Source organism: Dryobates pubescens, chromosome 2, assembly GCF_014839835.1.
Source record: "Dryobates pubescens isolate bDryPub1 chromosome 2, bDryPub1.pri, whole genome shotgun sequence".
NCBI classification, from domain to species: domain Eukaryota; kingdom Metazoa; phylum Chordata; class Aves; order Piciformes; family Picidae; genus Dryobates; species Dryobates pubescens.
Genome location: NC_071613.1, coordinates 51925257 through 51942452, shown reverse-complemented (window position 1 = coordinate 51942452; position 17196 = coordinate 51925257). Strand labels below are relative to the sequence as shown.

General features: G+C 52.1%; 1 protein-coding gene across 2 annotated transcripts in view; it reads left to right on the top strand.

Moving 5' to 3' along the window:
* Positions 1–17196, top strand: part of FMNL2 (formin like 2) — a 194968-nt gene that overhangs the window by 126325 nt on the left and 51447 nt on the right. For both annotated transcript variants that reach the window (XM_054177567.1, XM_054177575.1), the window contains exons 6-7: positions 113–265; positions 15211–15319. In XM_054177567.1, the coding sequence (XP_054033542.1) occupies positions 113–265; positions 15211–15319 (262 nt within the window). The remainder of the gene's footprint in view (positions 1–112; positions 266–15210; positions 15320–17196) is intronic.

Here is a 17196-nt window from a genome sequence, read left to right as displayed (position 1 = left end):
AGAGGTCCCTTCCAACCCCACCGTGCTGGGATTCCGTGAATGGGAAGGGAAATGCTCTGTGCATTTTTTTCCCCCTGTCTGAGCTGGAGTTGGGATTTCTATTTCCTTTCAGGTTTGACTTTGAAAGCTTGGAGAACAACGTGGAAAACTCAATGGAGAAGTCCAAGCCTTGGAGCCGCTCCATCGAGGACCTGCACAGGGGCAGCAACCTGCCCTCCCCGGTGGGCAACAGCATCTCCCGCGCCGGCAGGCACTCGACCTTGCGGTAAGAGCCCGGCCTGCACGCGGCCAGGGCCTGGGGACGGCGCTCAGCACGCATTTTCCACTCTCCCTTGGTGTCATCTTCCCTCTTTCCACACCCTGGGCTTGATGCATGTAGGAAAGATGTGGTTGTGCTGGTGGTTTTTGAGGTGGAAAGAAGCTCTGAGCTAGTAAGATGAGTGGGTGAGCGCTGCCCAGCGCTTGAGGAAGAGGCAGAAATAACTCTGCCTCTCTTTCCAGGGGCAGAATGAGCTCGGGATGCGTGACACACGTTTCCAGCAGGTACAGTGTGGCTTGCCCAGAGGAAGCAATTCCTCTTCTCCAAAGCATGCCTCAAGATTTCCACAGACCAAGCCAGTCCTAGGCTCCAATCTGGTGGCTCAACCCAAAGAAGTCTCTTTCTAGCAGCACATTCCTTCCACGTCGCTATGAGCAAGATGTTTCTTTTGTGACAGGCCATTTCCATCCTTCAAACCTGCTGTGATTGCAGCACCCCAGGCTTTGCTATGGAGTCTCTATTTCCAAAGACTGATGAGGGTTTATTTTTAGTTTGTAGGGAAGGCAGGATCATGCCCAGGGCTGAGTGACAGTCAGCTCGGTCACCTTCCTTCAGAGCTTCACCTTTATGAGGCACAGTAACCCCCACCTTTAGAGCAGCTGTGCTGGTACCTGGGCGTGCAGCTCAGCCTGCTGAATGCTGTGGGGCCTTTTTCTGACTTTTATGGAGTTTTGTTACACAGCACCTTGAGCACAGCAGAGGCCAGAAAAGATGGAGCAAGTGAGGACTTGCTGCCTTTTCCTACATCTTCCTGTCACACAATCGTGGAAGTGTTTTGGTTGGGAAACACCTTTCAGATCATCCAGTCCAACCATGAGCCCAGCACTGCCAGGTCACCACTAAACCATGGCCCTCAGCACCACATCTACACAGCTCTGAAACCCCTCCAGGAATGGAGAGTGCAGCCTGGGCCAGGCTGTGGCAACCCTTTGGGGGAAAACATTGTTCCTTGTGTCCAGCCTAAACCATCCCTTGAGCAGGGAGATCATTCTGCCCCTGTACACTGCACTGGTTAGGCCACACCTTAAGTACTGAGTCCACTTCTTGGCCCTTCAGTTTAGGAAGGAGGTTGACTTGCTGGAGCGTGTCCAGAGAAGGGCAACAAAGTTGTGAGGGGTTTGGAACACAGCCCTGTGAGGAGAGGCTGAGGGAGCTGGGGTTGCTTAGCCTGGAGAAGAGGAGGCTCAGGGGAGACCTTCTTGCTCTCTACAACTCCCTGAAGGGAGGTTGTAGACAGACGGATGTTGGTCTCTTCTCCCATGCAGCCAGTACCAGAACAAGAGGACACAGTCTCAGGCTGTGCCAGGGGAGGTTCAGGCTGGGTGTTAGGAGGAAGTTCTACACAGAGAGAGTGATTGCCCATTGGAATGGGCTGCCCAGGGAGGTGGTGGAGTCACCATCTCTGGAGGTGTTCAGGAGGAGACTTGATAGGGTGCTTGGTTGCATGGTTTAGTTGAATAGGTGGTGTTGGATGATAGGTTGGACACAGTGATCTTGAAGGTCTCTTCCAACCTATTCTATTCTATTCTATTCTATTCCATTCCATTCCATTCCATTCTATTCTATTCTATTCTATTCTATTCTATTCTATTCTATTCTATTCTATTCTATTCTATTCTATTCTATTCTATTCTATTCTATTCCATTCCATTCCATTCCATTCCATTCCATTCCATTCCATTCTATCCTTTCCTATTCTACTCTGTTCTAAACCTGAGGCTGTTTTCTCTTATCCTGTCACTTGTTCCTGGGGAGAAGAGACCAACCCCCACCTCACTCCAACCTCCTTTCAGGGGGCTGTAGAGAGCAATGAGGTCTCCCCTTAGTCTCCTCTTCTCCAGACTAAACCACCCCCAGTTGCCTCAGCTGCTCCTCCCCAGCCCCATTCTCCAGACCCTTCCCCAGCTTGGTTGCCGTTCTTTGGACACGCTCCAGCCCCTCAATGTCCTTCATGGAGTGAGGAGCCCAAAACTGAACCCAGGATTGTAGGTGCAGCCTCAGCAGTGCCTGGTGCAGAGGTACAGTTTCCAAGTTCAGGATGAGTGGTGATGTTGGCTCTTTAGTCAATGCCAAGTTGAGTCCCTTCCACCTACATCCTGAGCGGCAGCGGATGTGATCCCTGGAAAATGTAGTTGCCAGACATCAGGCAGATCTGGTAGAGAGATAGAGGCTGTGGAGTGCAGCAAAATGACTTCACCAGCTGATTCATTTTTGTCTTAATGTGGCCAAGGTGTTCTTAGGGGTGGTTTGGTTTCCTTTTTGGCTTTCTCTGTTCTTTAACGGCTCTGACAGAGAAATGGCGGAGTCTGGTGCTCGCAGGAGGAGCCCTGCCTGCTGTCTTTGGGAGGCATGCTTGTGAGGTGTTTCAGAAGAGACTGGATGAGGCACTCAGTGCCATGGTCTAGTTGATTAGTTAGGGTTGGGTGATCAGTTGGACTTGATGATCTTGGAGGTCTCTTCCGGCCTGCCTGGCTGTGATCAGTGGCACAGAAATGCAAAGGTCAGGTTTACATTCCATGTCTCTTACATTTTTTCTCTTCATTTCCTTCCATCCTTTTTCCTTTCCCACATCTCCCTTTACTCCTTACCCTTTTTCTTAACCCATTTCAATGTCTCCTTCCTCCCATCCTCCATTCCCATGTTTCAAACGCTCGCTCCTCCAATCCCTTCTCCCTCATCCTTCCCTCCTCCACTCTCACCCGCCTTTCACGTGCCATCAGATTGGGTTCCCTGCCTGAGCAACTCCAGTTCAAAGCCTGCCAGAGCTGCTTTCCAGCCAACTGCCTCTGGAGCAGCTTCACTTTGCGCTCTGCTGACGAGGCTTCGAGCCGGCAAACCTCGTAAGTGGCGGGCGCCAGGTTCTGCGCGCAGCGGGGGCTGCGCGGGGCATGGTTGCCACGTGGCTAGCGCTGCTCCTCATGCCTTTATAATCTGGTAAGCACACGTTTGAGGAGAGCCTGAGCGTCAAGGGCAGCTTGCACTCACCAAAACGTGTGGTTGCCACATTATAACTTCAAAGTGTGCTTGGCATCCGTGGAGCTGTTCTGCAGGAGAACAAAGTGTGGTTCACAGCGAAGCGAGACGGAGCTTGGCTTCTTTGTAGTGCAAATGGCCTTCCATGGAATGGGATGGGTTGGCAGGGGCCTTACAGATCATCTACTTCCAACCCCCTGCCGTGGGCAGGGACGCCTCCCACTAGCCCAGCTTGCTCAAGGCCTCATCCAAGCTGGCCTTGGACACCTCCGGGGAGGGGGCATCCACAACCTCCCTGGACAACCTGTTCCAGTGTCTCACCAACCTCACTGGGAAGAACTTCTTCCCATCACCTAATCCAAATCTCTCCTCTTCCTGTTTCAAACCTTTATCCTCATCCTATCCCTACACTCTCTGATAAAGAGTCCTTTCCCATCTCTCTTGTAGCCCTCTTTAAGCCAAGAAGGAATCTTCTCCTGAGGACATGGTAGGTGCTCATCTAATGAGGAAGGTGTCAGGGTTAAAACCAGGAGGTTCCTGCCCTGTAGATGGTTAGACAACATCTGGGCTGTGTGGGGACCCAGGCCATAGAATCTTTGTGTAAGCTCCTCTGCTGTCTTTGTTGTGAAGCCCATTCAAATGGAGAGAAAGGAAGAAGTGCTCCTCCCTCTTGGAAGGAAAATGAGAAGGCTGACCAACTTAAACTCCTAGGCTGGCTTGGGCTGAAGGGACATTTAAAGCTTTTGTAGGCCACCCCCCTGCAGTCAGCACAGACATCTGCAACTAAAGCAGGTTGCTCAGAGCTCCAAACAGCCTGACCTGCAATGGTTTCAGGATTGGGGCATCTATCACCTCTTTGAGCAACCTGGACCAGGGGCTCACACAGGGTAATTCAAACTTCAGGAGCCACACTCATCCCTGCAGTGCCAGAGCAGTGTGGAAAATAAGAATGGATTTGACCTGGATTCCTTATTATTAAAACAAGAAGAATATTTAGGGAGACAAAGCTTCATGCCAACTTCAACACCATTTTCTTTTGTTGTTTGGTACCTGTATGGCACCAGCTCTCCTGCTCCTCAGGGTTCAGGAGCAGGGAACCTATCATAGCCTTCAGAACCATGCAGGGTCCAGGCTGATGTGTGCTGAGCAGGTTTAATGATAGCAAAAGGAGTAGGAGATAAGGGCACAGCAACACCAGAGAGAAGAATCATGGCACTGTTTGGATTGAAAAACCATCAACCCAGCACCACCATGGCCAGTAAACCATGTCCCCAGGTTCCATGTCCACAGGTTTCTTGACCACCTCCAGAGATGGTGACTCCAGCACCTCCCTGGGCAGCCTGTTCCAGTGCCTGACCACTCTTGCAGCAAAGAAATTGTTCCTCAAGTCCAACCTAAACCTCCCCTGGCACAAGTTCAGGGCAGAATCATTGCCCCTTGTATGCTTGCAAGCGATGTGACTCCATCCTCCTGAGCAGGGATGAGGATGATTAGGGGACTGGAGCATGTGCCTTATGAGGAGAGGCTGAGGGACCTGGGGCTCTTGAGTCTGGAAAGGAGAAGACTGAGAGGGGATTTAATCAATGGTTATCAATATCTGAGGGCTGGGGGTCAAGAGGGAGGGGACAGGCTCTGCTCACTTGCTCCCTGTGATGGGACAAGGAGCAGTAGATGTAAGCTGCAGCACAGGAGGTTCCACCTCAACCTGAGGAGGAACTTCTTCCCTGTGAGGGTCACAGAGCACTGGAGCAGGCTGCCCAGAGAGGGGCTGTGGAGTCTCCTTCTCTGGAGCCTTTCAGGACCCATCTGGATGTGTTCCTGTGTGACCTGTGCTGGATTCTATGCTCCTGCTCTGGCAGAGGGGCTGGACTTGATCTCTTTGGGTCCCTTCCAACCCCTGACATCCTGTGATCCTGTGAGCAGCTCCTTGCCTGGAGGTCAAGCTCACTGTGGTGCCTTGAGGCTGTCGTTTGGCCTGGCTGAGGCTTTCCCTTTGCATTTGTGACTTTGCCTGCCTTCCCCTCGCTCTTTTTAGCGGCGCTCAGCCCTGCCAATTCCCTGCTCACTTGGGTTTCCTTGGCAACTGAGGGGGGGGGGAGGGGGGGGTTGGTTTGGGATTTTTTTTCTCCTTTCTCCTTTCTTAAGAGGAGGCACAGGGATTTGGGAAGCACAACACCAAAATGAGGGCAGGAGGATGAAAACGGGGATGGAACCTTGGGGGATTTCCTTGCTGCTTTTTTGGGAGGGAGCATCAGTTTCACATCAGAGTCATAGTCTCCTGTCAGATAAATATTAATGCAGACTTTGTGATGTCCCAGCCCATTAGAAATTCTCTTTCTTCTGAGTCAAATGCTTCAAGTTGTGGTGGTTTGGGTTTTTTAATCTTTTTTGCTGAGAAGCTTCATTTCTTGCTCCAAAATCTGTGGAGTCCAGCAGGAGAGAGTGATGGAGGCAAACATCACAGTGTCATAGTGTCACCAAGGTTGGAACATAACTTAATCCATAAGTGGGCTTTGAACAGGTTCATTCTTTGGACTCAGCTTCCACCCTGTTTCCATCTTGGAATGGTTTAATTTGGACTCAGGAGCCATCTTTGTCATCAGAGTGTTTGTCAGGTAGTTGCCAATTCAGCAGGGGGTGGTTATGGGCGGTCAGTAGTTGGTCTTGTGACTCTGCTACCCAAAGACCATGGAGAAGAGAAGGCTCCAGGGAGACCTTAGAGCTGCATTTTGACATCTGAAGGGGACCTACAGGAAGGCTGGGGAAGGAACTGTTGAGAAGGGCCTGTGGGGATAGAATGAGGGGCAGTGGTTTGAAACTGGAGCAGGGGAGGTTTAGGTTGGACATTAGCAAGTTCTTCACAATGAAGAGGGTGAGATACTGGAACAGGTTGCCCAGAGATGTGATTGAGGCTCCATCCCTGGAGACATTCAAGGTCATACTTGTTGTGGGCCTGGGCAGCCTGATACGGTTGGAGGTGTCCCTGCTGATTGCGGGGGGGGGTTAGACAAGATGAGCTTTGAGGTTCCCTTCCAACCTGATGCATTCTATGACTCTATGTTCACCCCTTTTTGGATAGCTTGCTTGGTGAGCTGTGGGAAGTTTGCATTGGGGAATTTGTGAGGGACACCAAACTCATAGAATACACAGAATAAACCAGGTTGGAAGAGACCTTCAAGATCATCGTGTCCAACCCATCAACCAATCCAACTCCACTGTTTCCATTTCTGTTCTCACCTTTTCTAAGCAGCAAGTATCTCCCCAGATTCATGGCTTAATAATCTTCCCAGATGCTGTTGGATGAAGACAAAGCCATCAGGCTCAGGGTCATTTATGTGCTTTATGGTTGTGGCACAAAGCAGCTTTTGAAAGGGCAGAAAGGAGACATTTTCAGGCAGTGTGACCACCTGCTCTGGCTTCCTCCCAGGAGTAGAGGAGCTGCTTGCACCTCACAGAATCACACAGTCCCAGCATGGTGGGGGTCCAGTTCTGGGTCCTCCAGTTCAAGAGAGTCCAGTGGAAAGTCCAAAGATGCTGAGGGGCCTGGAGCATCTCTGTGAGGAGGAAAGGCTGAGAGCCCTGGGGCTGTGGAGCCTGGAGAAGAGCAGCCCCAGAGGGGATCTGAGCAATGCTCAGCAAGAGCTAAAGGACCTGTGGGGGACAGGAGGATGTGGCCAGACTCTTGTCAGTGGTGCCCAGGGACAGGACAAGGGGCACTGGGCACAAACTGGAAGCCAGGAGGTTCCATTTGAAGATGAGGAGAAAGTTGTTTGTTGTGAGGGTGCTGGAGGCCTGGAGCAGGCTGCCCAGAGAGGTTGTGGAGTCTCCTTCTCTGGAGAGCCTCCAAAGCCAGCTGGCCATCATGATGCTGGGCAAGCCCCTGGTGTAGCAGGGGGGTTGGAGTGGATGATCTCCAGAGGTCTCTTCCAACCCCCAGCATGCTGGGGTGCAGAGATTTTGTGACATTATGGCAGTCCCTGTAGAAGCACCAGCTGAACTGAATTGTTCACAAATGGAGTAAAATGGCTGAATTGGATGAGAAGCAGCCCCTCACAACCTGTATCTCGTGGGGGGTGGTTTTCCCCTGTGGGTGCCACATCCCAGCTCTGAAGACAACCAGATCCTGGCTTCTTCCCCCAGCCTCCAGCAGCAAAGGGCTGAAGCTGTAGAGCTGCTCTGTCCCCACATGTGGAGTCTCCTTCTCTGGAGACTTTTGGAACCCATCTGGGTGTGTTCCTGTGTGACCTGTGCTGGATTCTATGCTCCTGCTCTGCCAGGGGGGTTGGACTTGATGATCTTCAGAGGTCCCTTCCAACCCCTAACATCCTCTGATCCTGTGACATGCCATGCCTGGTGCTGGTGGCTGGCAGGGGGAGAGCATTCCAGGCAGCAGGAGCTTGCACATGGTCAGCTTTTCTCTTCCCAGAAGTCAAGCTTCTCCTGGTCGCGCTTTAGAGGAGGGGCAGGAGGAATAAAAGAGGAACCATCTGACTTTAATTAGCAGGATAAATATACTCTTGGTGACATAATCTCTGACCTGCAGCAGACAGGAAATCAAACCCAATGACTCCTCCAGCTGCTGGGATCAGCCTCATGTTTAGGAACAAGAAATGAAATAAAAAGCAGAAGAAGATCATCCACCCTGGGCTTGGCTCACGCCGTGCAGAGGGAGGTGTCAGAGCTACTGCCAGCCTGCCCCTGCCTGCAGGAAGGGAACAAACAACATCAGGGGGGGCTGCAATTGCTGCTAATTGAGAGGAAACATCTTGAGCTTCAGCCCCAGCCTGTAGAGCTGTTGTAAAAGAGTTTCTGTACCAAAAAAAAACCCCCTCATTAATTCTTGGCATTCGTGTCTGTGTGAAGAAATTTGCATCTGCTGAAGGGGAGAGAGCTAAATCTAGGGCAGGATCAGGAGCCCATCTGTGCTGGAGATGTTTCCCCTGTGCTTGGGGATATTTCCTCTGTGCTGGAGATGTTTTTCCTCTGTGCTGTGGATGTTTCCTCTATGCTGGAGATGTTTCCTCTGTACTGGAGATATTTTTCCTCTGTGCTGGGGATGTTTCCTCCATGCTGGAGATGTTTCCTCTGTGCTGGGGATATTTCCTCTGTGCTAGAGATGTTTCCTCCGTGCTGGAGATGTTTTTCCTCTGTGCTGGGGATATTTCCTCTGTGCTGGGGATGTTTTTCCCTTGTGCTGGGGATGTTTTTCCCTTGTGCTGGGGATATTTCCTCTGTGCTAGAGATGTTTTCTCTGTGCTGGAGATGTTTTTCCTCTGTGCTGGGGATATTTCCTCTGTGCTAGAAATGTTTTCTCTGTGCTGGAGATGTTTCCTCTGTGCTAGAGATGTTTCTTCTGTGCTGGAGATGTTTCCTCTGTGCTGGAGATATTTCTTCTGTACTGGGGATATTTCCTCTATGCTGGGGATGTTTTTCCTCTGTGCTGGGGATGTTTCCTCTGTGCTGGGGATATTTCCTCTGTACTAGAGATGTTTCCTCTGTGCTGGAGATGTTTTTCCTCTGTGCTGGGGATGTTTCCTCTGTGCTGGGGATATTTCCTCTGTGCTGGAGATGTTTTCTCTGTGCTGGAGATGTTTTTCCTCCGTGCTGAGGATATTTCCTCTGTGCTGGAGATGTTTTTCCTCCTGTGCTGGGGATATTTCCTCTGTGCTGGAGATGTTTTCTCTGTGCTGGAGATGTTTCCTCTATGCTGGGGATGTTTTTCCTCTATGCTGAGGATATTTCCTCTGTGCTGGAGATGTTTTTCCTCTGTGCTGGGGATGTTTTCCCTGTGCTGGGGATGTTTTCTCTACACTGCAGCTCATGGTTGAATATTCTCTCCTCATTGCTCAGCCTAATCAGCAGCCAAGATTGGGTGGAAGCTCTGTGAGCTCCTGCAGGGTGTGTGAGCTCTGGCTATCATTGATGATATCACTGAGTGGCCACCACCACCCAGCAGGGATATGTGAGATGGAGAATGCTGCAGAGAGAGCACAGCATGAGGTGTACAGCCTGGGGCTGGAGTGGTGTGGTCTATCCTGAGCAGCCTGGGCTGGTGGGAGGTGTCCCTGCCCGTGGCAGGGGGCTGGAACTAGATGATCTTGGAAGTCCCTTCCAACCCCAACCATTCTGGGAACCTATGAATTTATGAAGCTTGGCTTTTGGGAGGAGAACACAACAGCTCCCTCTGACTTTGCCCATTTAGCTGGTCTTGAGAACCATGGAACTGTTTTGGTTGGAACAGGCCTCTGAGCTTGTCAGCTTAAACCATTAACCCAGCCCTGCCAAGTCACCACTAAGCCATGTCCCACAGCAGCACATCTCCACAGCTCTGAAACCCTTCCAGGGATGGGGGCTCCACCACTGCCCTGCACAGCCTGGGCCAGGCCTTGACAACCCTTTTGGGAAAGAAATTGTTCCTCCTGTCCAACCTGAAGCCTCCCTGGTGCAACTTCAGCCCATTTGCTCTGGAATCCTCCAAATTAACATCTCCATGGCTGTGGACAGGTGGTGTTTGTATGGGACCACTTCTAGATGGGTGTGAAGCCCATGTTTGATTTCTGTGGGTCTTTGCCACCTCTTCAGAAGAGGCAGATACCATCTCCTCCCCAAAACTTCCTTTTGGTGCCTGCGTTGCTCTGCAGTGTTGGGTTTTGATGAGGTGCCCAGAAAGCCATGGGGGTGGTGAGAGGTTTAGAGATGAGCAGCTCAGGATATGGTTTAGCAGTCATGGTAGTCTTGATGGTTGGATCTGATGATCTTACAAGTCTTTTCCAACCTTAATAATGGTAGTCTTGAATTGATGGTGCCCAGAGAGTGGTGGTGAATGGTGCCACATCCAGCTGGCAGCCAGCCACCAGTGGTGTCCCCCAGGGATCAGTGCTGGGCCCCATCCTGTTTAATATCTTCTCTGATGATCTGGATGAGGGCACTGAGTCCATCATCAGTAAATTTGCAGACGACACCAAGCCAGGGGCAGGAGTTGATCTGTTAGAGGGTGGGAGAGCTCTGCAGAGGGACCTTGCCAGGCTGGACAGATGGGCAGAGTCCAACAGGATGGCATTCAACAAGTCCAAGTGCCAGGTGCTGCACTTTGGCCACAGCAACCCCATGCAGAGCTACAGGCTGGGGTCAGAGTGGCTGAGAGCAGCCAGGCAGAAAGGGATGGGGGTACTGGTTGACATTTGGCTGAACACGAGCCAGCAGTGTGCCCAGGTGGCCAAGAAGGCCAATGGCATCCTGGCCTGTATTAGGAATAGTGTGGCCAGCAGGAGCAGGGAGGTCATTCTGCCCTGTGCTCGGCACTGGTTAGGCCACACCTTGAGTCCTGTGTCCAGTTCTGGGCCCCTCAGTTTAAGAAGGACATTGAGACTCTTGAACACGTCCAGAGAAGGGCAACAAGGCTGGGGAGGGGTCTGGAGCACAGCCCTGTGAGGGGAGGCTGAGGGAGCTGGGGTTGCTTAGCCTGGAGAAGAGGAGGCTCAGGGGAGACCTTCTTGCTCTCTACAACTCCCTGAAGGGAGGTTGTAGCCAGGAGGGGGTTGGTCTCTTCTCCCAGGCCACCAGCACCAGAACAAGAGGACTGTGGCCGTTTGACGCTGTGCCTTTAAGAAAGGGGCACACTGGCTAAATGTTTATAAAACAGAGAAGGACACAGTCTCAAGCTGTGCCAGGGGAGGTTTAGGCTGGAGGTGAGGAGAAAGTTCTTCCCAGCAAGAGAGATTGGCCATTGGAATGTGCTGCCCAGGGAGGTGGTGGAGTCCCCATCCCTGGAGGTGTTCAAGAGGGGATTGGATGTGGCACTTGGAGCCATGGTTTAGTTAGTCAGAAGGTGTTGGGTGACAGGTTGGACTTGATGATCTCTGAGGTCCTTTCCAACCTTATTGATTCTCTGATTCTGTGATCTGATGATCTTAGAAGTCTTTTCCAGCCTTAATGATCTGATGTCTGATCTGTCGGCCTGGGAAGCCTCTGTCCAGGTGGCTGAATCCCACCCTGAGGAGATGGATGCCAGCATGCTCCAGTGTCCTGCTGCATTGCAGAGTAACCTTGCTCCCCAGTTCTTTTGTCCTCCTTGCTCCCTAAGCTGCTGGAAATGCCCAATTCTGGCTTTGGGGTCATTTTGTATTAATTTAAAGAGATTTGCTCTCATTTGTTCCAGCTGCCAAAGCTCTGTCAGATGTCTGAAGGCAGTCTGCAATTGAAGGATAGAGCAGGCACTGAGGAAGATGATTTCCCCCCCACCCCTTGATAAAGATCTAATTACTCTTCTCATTTAAAATGTAAAGGAGAATAATGTATGCAGCCTTCAGTGGTTGAAGGTGGAGATCAGTCATGGTAGGAACCATCTCTCTCTGACCAGAAATGGCTTTGCAGTCCTTGCACTGCAGTGTTGTCCTCACATGTAGCAAAGTGAAGGTATGGAATGGTGCTGTGTGGTGTGGTTCCACCTTCTGCAGCCAACATTGGTAGCACTTCCACACTTCCCAGTCCAGGCTTAATGTGGGGCTGCCAGGTAGAGGTCCTTTATTGTACCAGCAATGAGGGTTTGGAAGGGGAAAGAGTCTCTGAGTGCAAGGGTGGTGTGTGGCAGTGAGCCCAGCCCTGGGGACACAGGAGGACAGGACAGGAGGTGTGGACATGGCACTTCAGGACATGGTTTAATGGCTGTGGTGGTCTTAGGTTGATGGCTGGGCTTGATGATTTTAGAGGTCTCTTCCAGCCAAAACAGTTCTCTGGTTCTATGACAGCTTCAACTGGAGCTCCTTGGCTGGCCTCATTCTCACCAGGAGCAGCCCAAGTGCCCCAGAGCCGGGGTGTGAGGTGCAGTGCACCCCATGCAGTGTGCTCATGGTGGTTTGGAGCCTGTCCTGGTCCTTCACAAGGCACAGCCTGTGCCTCTTCTCGGGGTCTGCTCCTCGAAACCCAGCTCCCCTGCTTTAACCACTCGCTGTTCCCAGGAAAACTAGGTCATGTTTCCTGCAGAGCTGAGAGCTGGAGAGCCCTGAGCTGCTTTATTCATTCAAAGCAGCAGTTGGACTGAGTTCTGCTTTGAATTTTGGGGTTTCTTTCATCTCCTGGAAAATGAAAGCAAAGGGAGGTGGTTGCTGAGGGCTAAGAGTCACCAGCTCTCGCCTCTCAGGAGCTCACTTCTCATCCCACCTGGGAGCTGCTGAGCAGAGAAGGGTCCTGGAGCCACACAGGGTGCTGCTCACCTGTGCTCACTGCCTGGCACATGGTACCACCAGCCCCTCCTATGAGCCATCTCATCACCCCCAGCTCTGAGGCCCCCAGCTCAAGAAGGACATGGGTCTGCTGGAGTGGGGCCAAAGGAGGCCACAAAGATGATCAGAGGGCTGGAGAACCTCCCCTATGGGGTCAGGCTGAGAGGGTTGGGGCTGTTCAGCCTGGAGAAGAGAAGGCTCCGGGGAGACCTTAGAGCTGCATTTCAATATCTGAAGAGGACCTACAAGAAGGCAGGGGAGGGACTGTTCAGAAGGGCCTGTGGGGATAGGACGAGGGGCAGTGGTTTGAAACTGGAGCAGGGCAGAGTTAGGTTGGCCATCAGGAGGAAGTTGTGCACAGTGAGGGTGGTGAGATACTGGAACAGGTTGCTCAGGGATGTGATTGAGGACCCTGGAGATATTCAAGGTCAAATTGATGTGTCCCTGAGCAGCCTGCTCTAGTTGGAGCTGTCCCTGCTGACCTCAGGGGGGTTGGACAAGCTTTGAGGTTCCCTTCCAACCCAACCCACTCTCTGATTCCATGATCTTTCTGTACATGTCAAGTGAGAATGTCCACAAGTGAGTTGTGTCAGAGAGGGAGCAGGTGAGTCAGGATCAAACAGGTCTGTTACTGCTTGGTGATGCTTTCAGATTTTATTACCCTTTGCTATTGCTTTTTTTACTACTCATATTAACCACTGATTTTAAAAGCTACTCCTTTAAACAGAGTGAGTGACCTGGATTGGAGAAGTAGGCAGCAGTGTTCTGGGCTCCCCAGTTTAGGAGAGACAGGGAACTGCTGGAGAGAGTCCAGCAGTGGCTCCAAGGATGCTGAGGGGCCTGGAGCATCTCTGTGAGGAGGAAAGGCTGAGAGCCCTGGGGCTGAGGAGCCTGCAGAAGAGCAGCCCCAGAGGGGGTCTGAGCAATGCTCAGCAAGAGCTAAAGGAGCTGTGAGGGGCAAGAGGCTGGGGCCAGACTCTTGTCAGTGGTGCCCAGGACAGGACAAGGGGCAATGGGCACAAACTGGAAGCCAGGAGGTTCCATCTGAAGATGAGGAGAAAGTTGCTTGGTGTGAGGGTGCTGGAGGCCTGGAGCAGGCTGCCCAGAGAGGTTGTGGAGTCTCCTTCTCTGTAGTCTTTCAAGCCCCATTGGATACATTCCTGGGTGACCTGCCTGAGGTGATCCTGCCTTGGCAGGGGGGTTGGACTGGATGATCTCTGGAGGTCCCTTCCAACCTTTACCATTCTGTGGTTCTCACCTTGCCTTGGTGCTGTGTCATGACTTGGTACCAGCATGGCTTCATGTAGCTCCTGGTGAGGGTCTGTGCTGAGAGCTGAGAACGCTGCAGTCCAGCAGCGTTCCCCCACTGCAGCTGTTTTCCCAGAACAAAGAGAAGCCAAACCTTGCCATGTCTGTACTCCAGGCTGCAAAGGTGCCAAGAAGGGGTTACAATTAAAATAATGAATGCCTGGCTTCTGAGGAAAGTTCCTAAGGGCTGCATTTTCCTCCCAGGAATTTGGAGGGCTTTCAGCAAGCTCAGCTGCAGAACAGAAGAGAGGCAGCATTCTTAGCTAGAATGCAGCAGGAATGCAGACATTTGCTGATGGCAGCGAATGTTCAGCCCCATCAAAAGGCAAACCACGTGGAAGAAAACCCTGAAATACTTCTGCTTGTAGGTGGATCCTTCTTTCCCCTCTGCATGCTTTGAGAGATCATAGAGTCACAGAATGGTCATCCAGTTCTAACCCTCCTGCCACGGGCAGGGACACCTTCCCCTAGCCCAGGTTGCTCAAGGCCTCATCCAGCCTGGCCTTGAACACCTCCAGGGAGGGAACATCCACAGCCTCCCTGGGCAACCTGTTCCAATGTCTCACCTCCCTCACTGCAAAGAATTTCTTCCTACTCTTCAGTCTAAATCTCACCTCCTCAAGCTTCAATCCGTTCCCTCTCAACCTGTCACTCCCAGCCCTTGTCAAATGCCCTTCCCCAGCTCTCCTGCAGGTACTGAAAGGCTGCTCTAAGGTCTCCTTGGAGACCTCTTCTCCAGGCTGAACAGCCCCAACTCTCTCAGCCTGTTCCCAGGGGGGAGGTTTTCCAGCCCTCTGATCATCTTTGTGGCCTCCTCTGGACCCTCTCCAACAGTTCCAGGTCCTTCTTGTGCTGGGGGCACCAGAACTGGAGGCAGTGCTGCAGGTGAGGTCTCAGCAGAGCAGAGGGGCAGAATCCCCTCCCTGTGCTGCTGCTCTCCCTGCCTTGGATGCAGCCCAGCACCCAGCTGCCTGCTGGGCTGCCAGTGACCATTGCTGGCTCCTGGGCAGTTTGTCATCAGCTGACACCCCCAGGCCCTTCTCCCCCAGGCTGCTGTGGAGGGACCTGGCTTCGGATGGGTCGCTGGTGGGATCGATGGGAGGGTTGAGACCAGCAGCTCTCGTGCTGGGCTGGCCCTGGGCAGCAGTGGTCAGCAGAGAGTGGTTGGTGCCATCCATGTGTGTGTGTGGCTTTGTGTGTGGCCACTGTAAGCAGCACATGACTGCCTGTTTTTTCTGCTGTATCTGCACGTGTGCTGCCCGCTGGCTGTACCCTCTGCCGAGCAGACGGGTGGCTGCGTTGTCCCCCAGCGGAGCACTGTTGCCCTTCCTTTCTCCTCAACCCCCTGAAGAGCTGCTGGTGGTTGACCTGAGCTGTTGTTCTTTGCAGGTACAACACCTTGCCCAGCAGGAGGACGCTCAAAAACTCCAGATTAGTGAGCAAAAAGGATGATGTCCACGTCTGCATCATGTGCTTGCGGGCCATCATGAACTACCAGGTACTGCCCTCCTCCTTCTTTGGAGCCACAGAGATGTGCTGTGGGCCTTGGGAGGTGGGGAGGGGAAGGGAAAAGTTACTGGTGAATTAAGGACAAAGTGATGCAAAGGGTTAAATTCTGATTTGTAAGCAGAGGAGCTGGGAGGTAGTTGAATATAGTCCTTGTGCAGCCATGGGATGAGTAAGGAGAGATGTGAAGACACAGGTAGATGAGAGCATGAGGCATCCTGGGCTGATCCCCAGCAGTGTGGGCAGCAGGGGCAGGGAGGGGATTCTGCCCCTCTGCTGTGCTCTGCTGAGACCCCAGCTGCAGGGCTGGGGCCAGCTCTGGAGTCCTCAGCACAAACAGGGACCTGATGGAGCAGGGCCAGAGGAGGCCACAGCAATGCTGGCAGGGCTGGAAGCCCTCTGCTGTGAGGCCAGGCTGAGAGAGTTGGGCTTGTTCAGCCTGGAGAAGAGAAGGCTGCAGGGAGACCTTCTGGTGGCCTTGCAGTGCTTCAAGGGCTGAACAGAAAGCTGGGGACTGACTTTTGAGCAGTGCCTCTTGTGACAGGACAAGGGGGGATGGTTTGAACTAAGAGGGGGGAGATTGAGGCTGGAGAGAGAAAGAAATGCTTTCCACTGAGGGTGGTGAGACCCTGTCCCAGGTTGCCCAGAGAGGTGGCAGATGGTCTCTTCCTGGGACCATTGCAGGTCAGGCTGTCTGGAGCCCTGAGCAACCTGCTCCAGTTGCAGATATCCCTGCTGACTGCAGGGAGGTTGGGCTGGATGAGCTTTAAAGGTCCCTTCAACCCAAACCATTTGATGATTCTCTGTTGAGCCCGTTGCTGTTAGCAGTGATGAGCTGGGTTTGCACTAACTGGTTGGACATGCAGCTACACAGCTGCCATGAGCATTTCTCTCAGAATTTAGTGCTGGCACTTAGGAGAGTTTCTCAGAAGAGCTATAGAAGGATGGAAGATCCAAGCTTTCACTCTTGTTACGAGTTTATAGCAAGGCAGCTCAAGTGAAGTGTCTTCCCTCTGATGGGAAGGGTGCCAGTCACAATCTTGTTCTAACAACCAATACAGTGCTCTCCAAAGGGACTTCTTCTTTTCATCTCTGGAGAGCAAAGCCAGCAGAAGTTGTGCAGGGACTGCATTATGCTGGACTAGAAGTGATTTTGTCAGCTGAATTGCACATTGCTCTTTAGAGAGGTGATGGTTGGGCTCCATGATGTATAGAATGGTTTGGGTTGGAAGGGACCTTCAAGATCAGCTGGTTCCAACCCCCTGCCATAGGCAGGGACAGCTTCCAGCAAACCAGGTTGCTCCAGGCTTCATCCAGCTTGGCCTCAAACACCTCCAGGGCGGTGTTTTCCAGCCTGAGCAGTTCTGTGCCTCCAAGTGATGCTCTTGACAGGAGTAAGAAGGGGCTGCAAGGAGGAAAGGACAAGCAGAGTGGGATATGAGCAGCTCTTAGACCCCTTTTTGTCAGCTGATGTGGCCAAGCTGCATACCTTTGACAGTCTTAGTGACAGCGAAGTGGTAGATGGAAATGTTGTGGCTGACTTGGTAAACCCAACAAGGTTTTGTTTGGTTTACAGCATGGTGAAAGACCAGGACTGGTCACAGATGTGTAATCTATTGGACTTTATATCACTTCTGGGATGCAGAGCAGCATGTTTCATTGCTCCTCACTACTGCCATCCTTGGAAACATGGAGAGAGAGCTTCACTCCTTTCCCACACCTATTTGTGGAGGGCCCCTTAAGGACCTTTACTTTCTTGCCATGCAGAGGAAACTTATCCATATCCATTCTAATAGGAGAAGAGGGAATGCTTTGAGCTGGAAGAGGGGAGATTTAGACTGAGGTTGTTCAACCTGGAGAAGAGAAGAC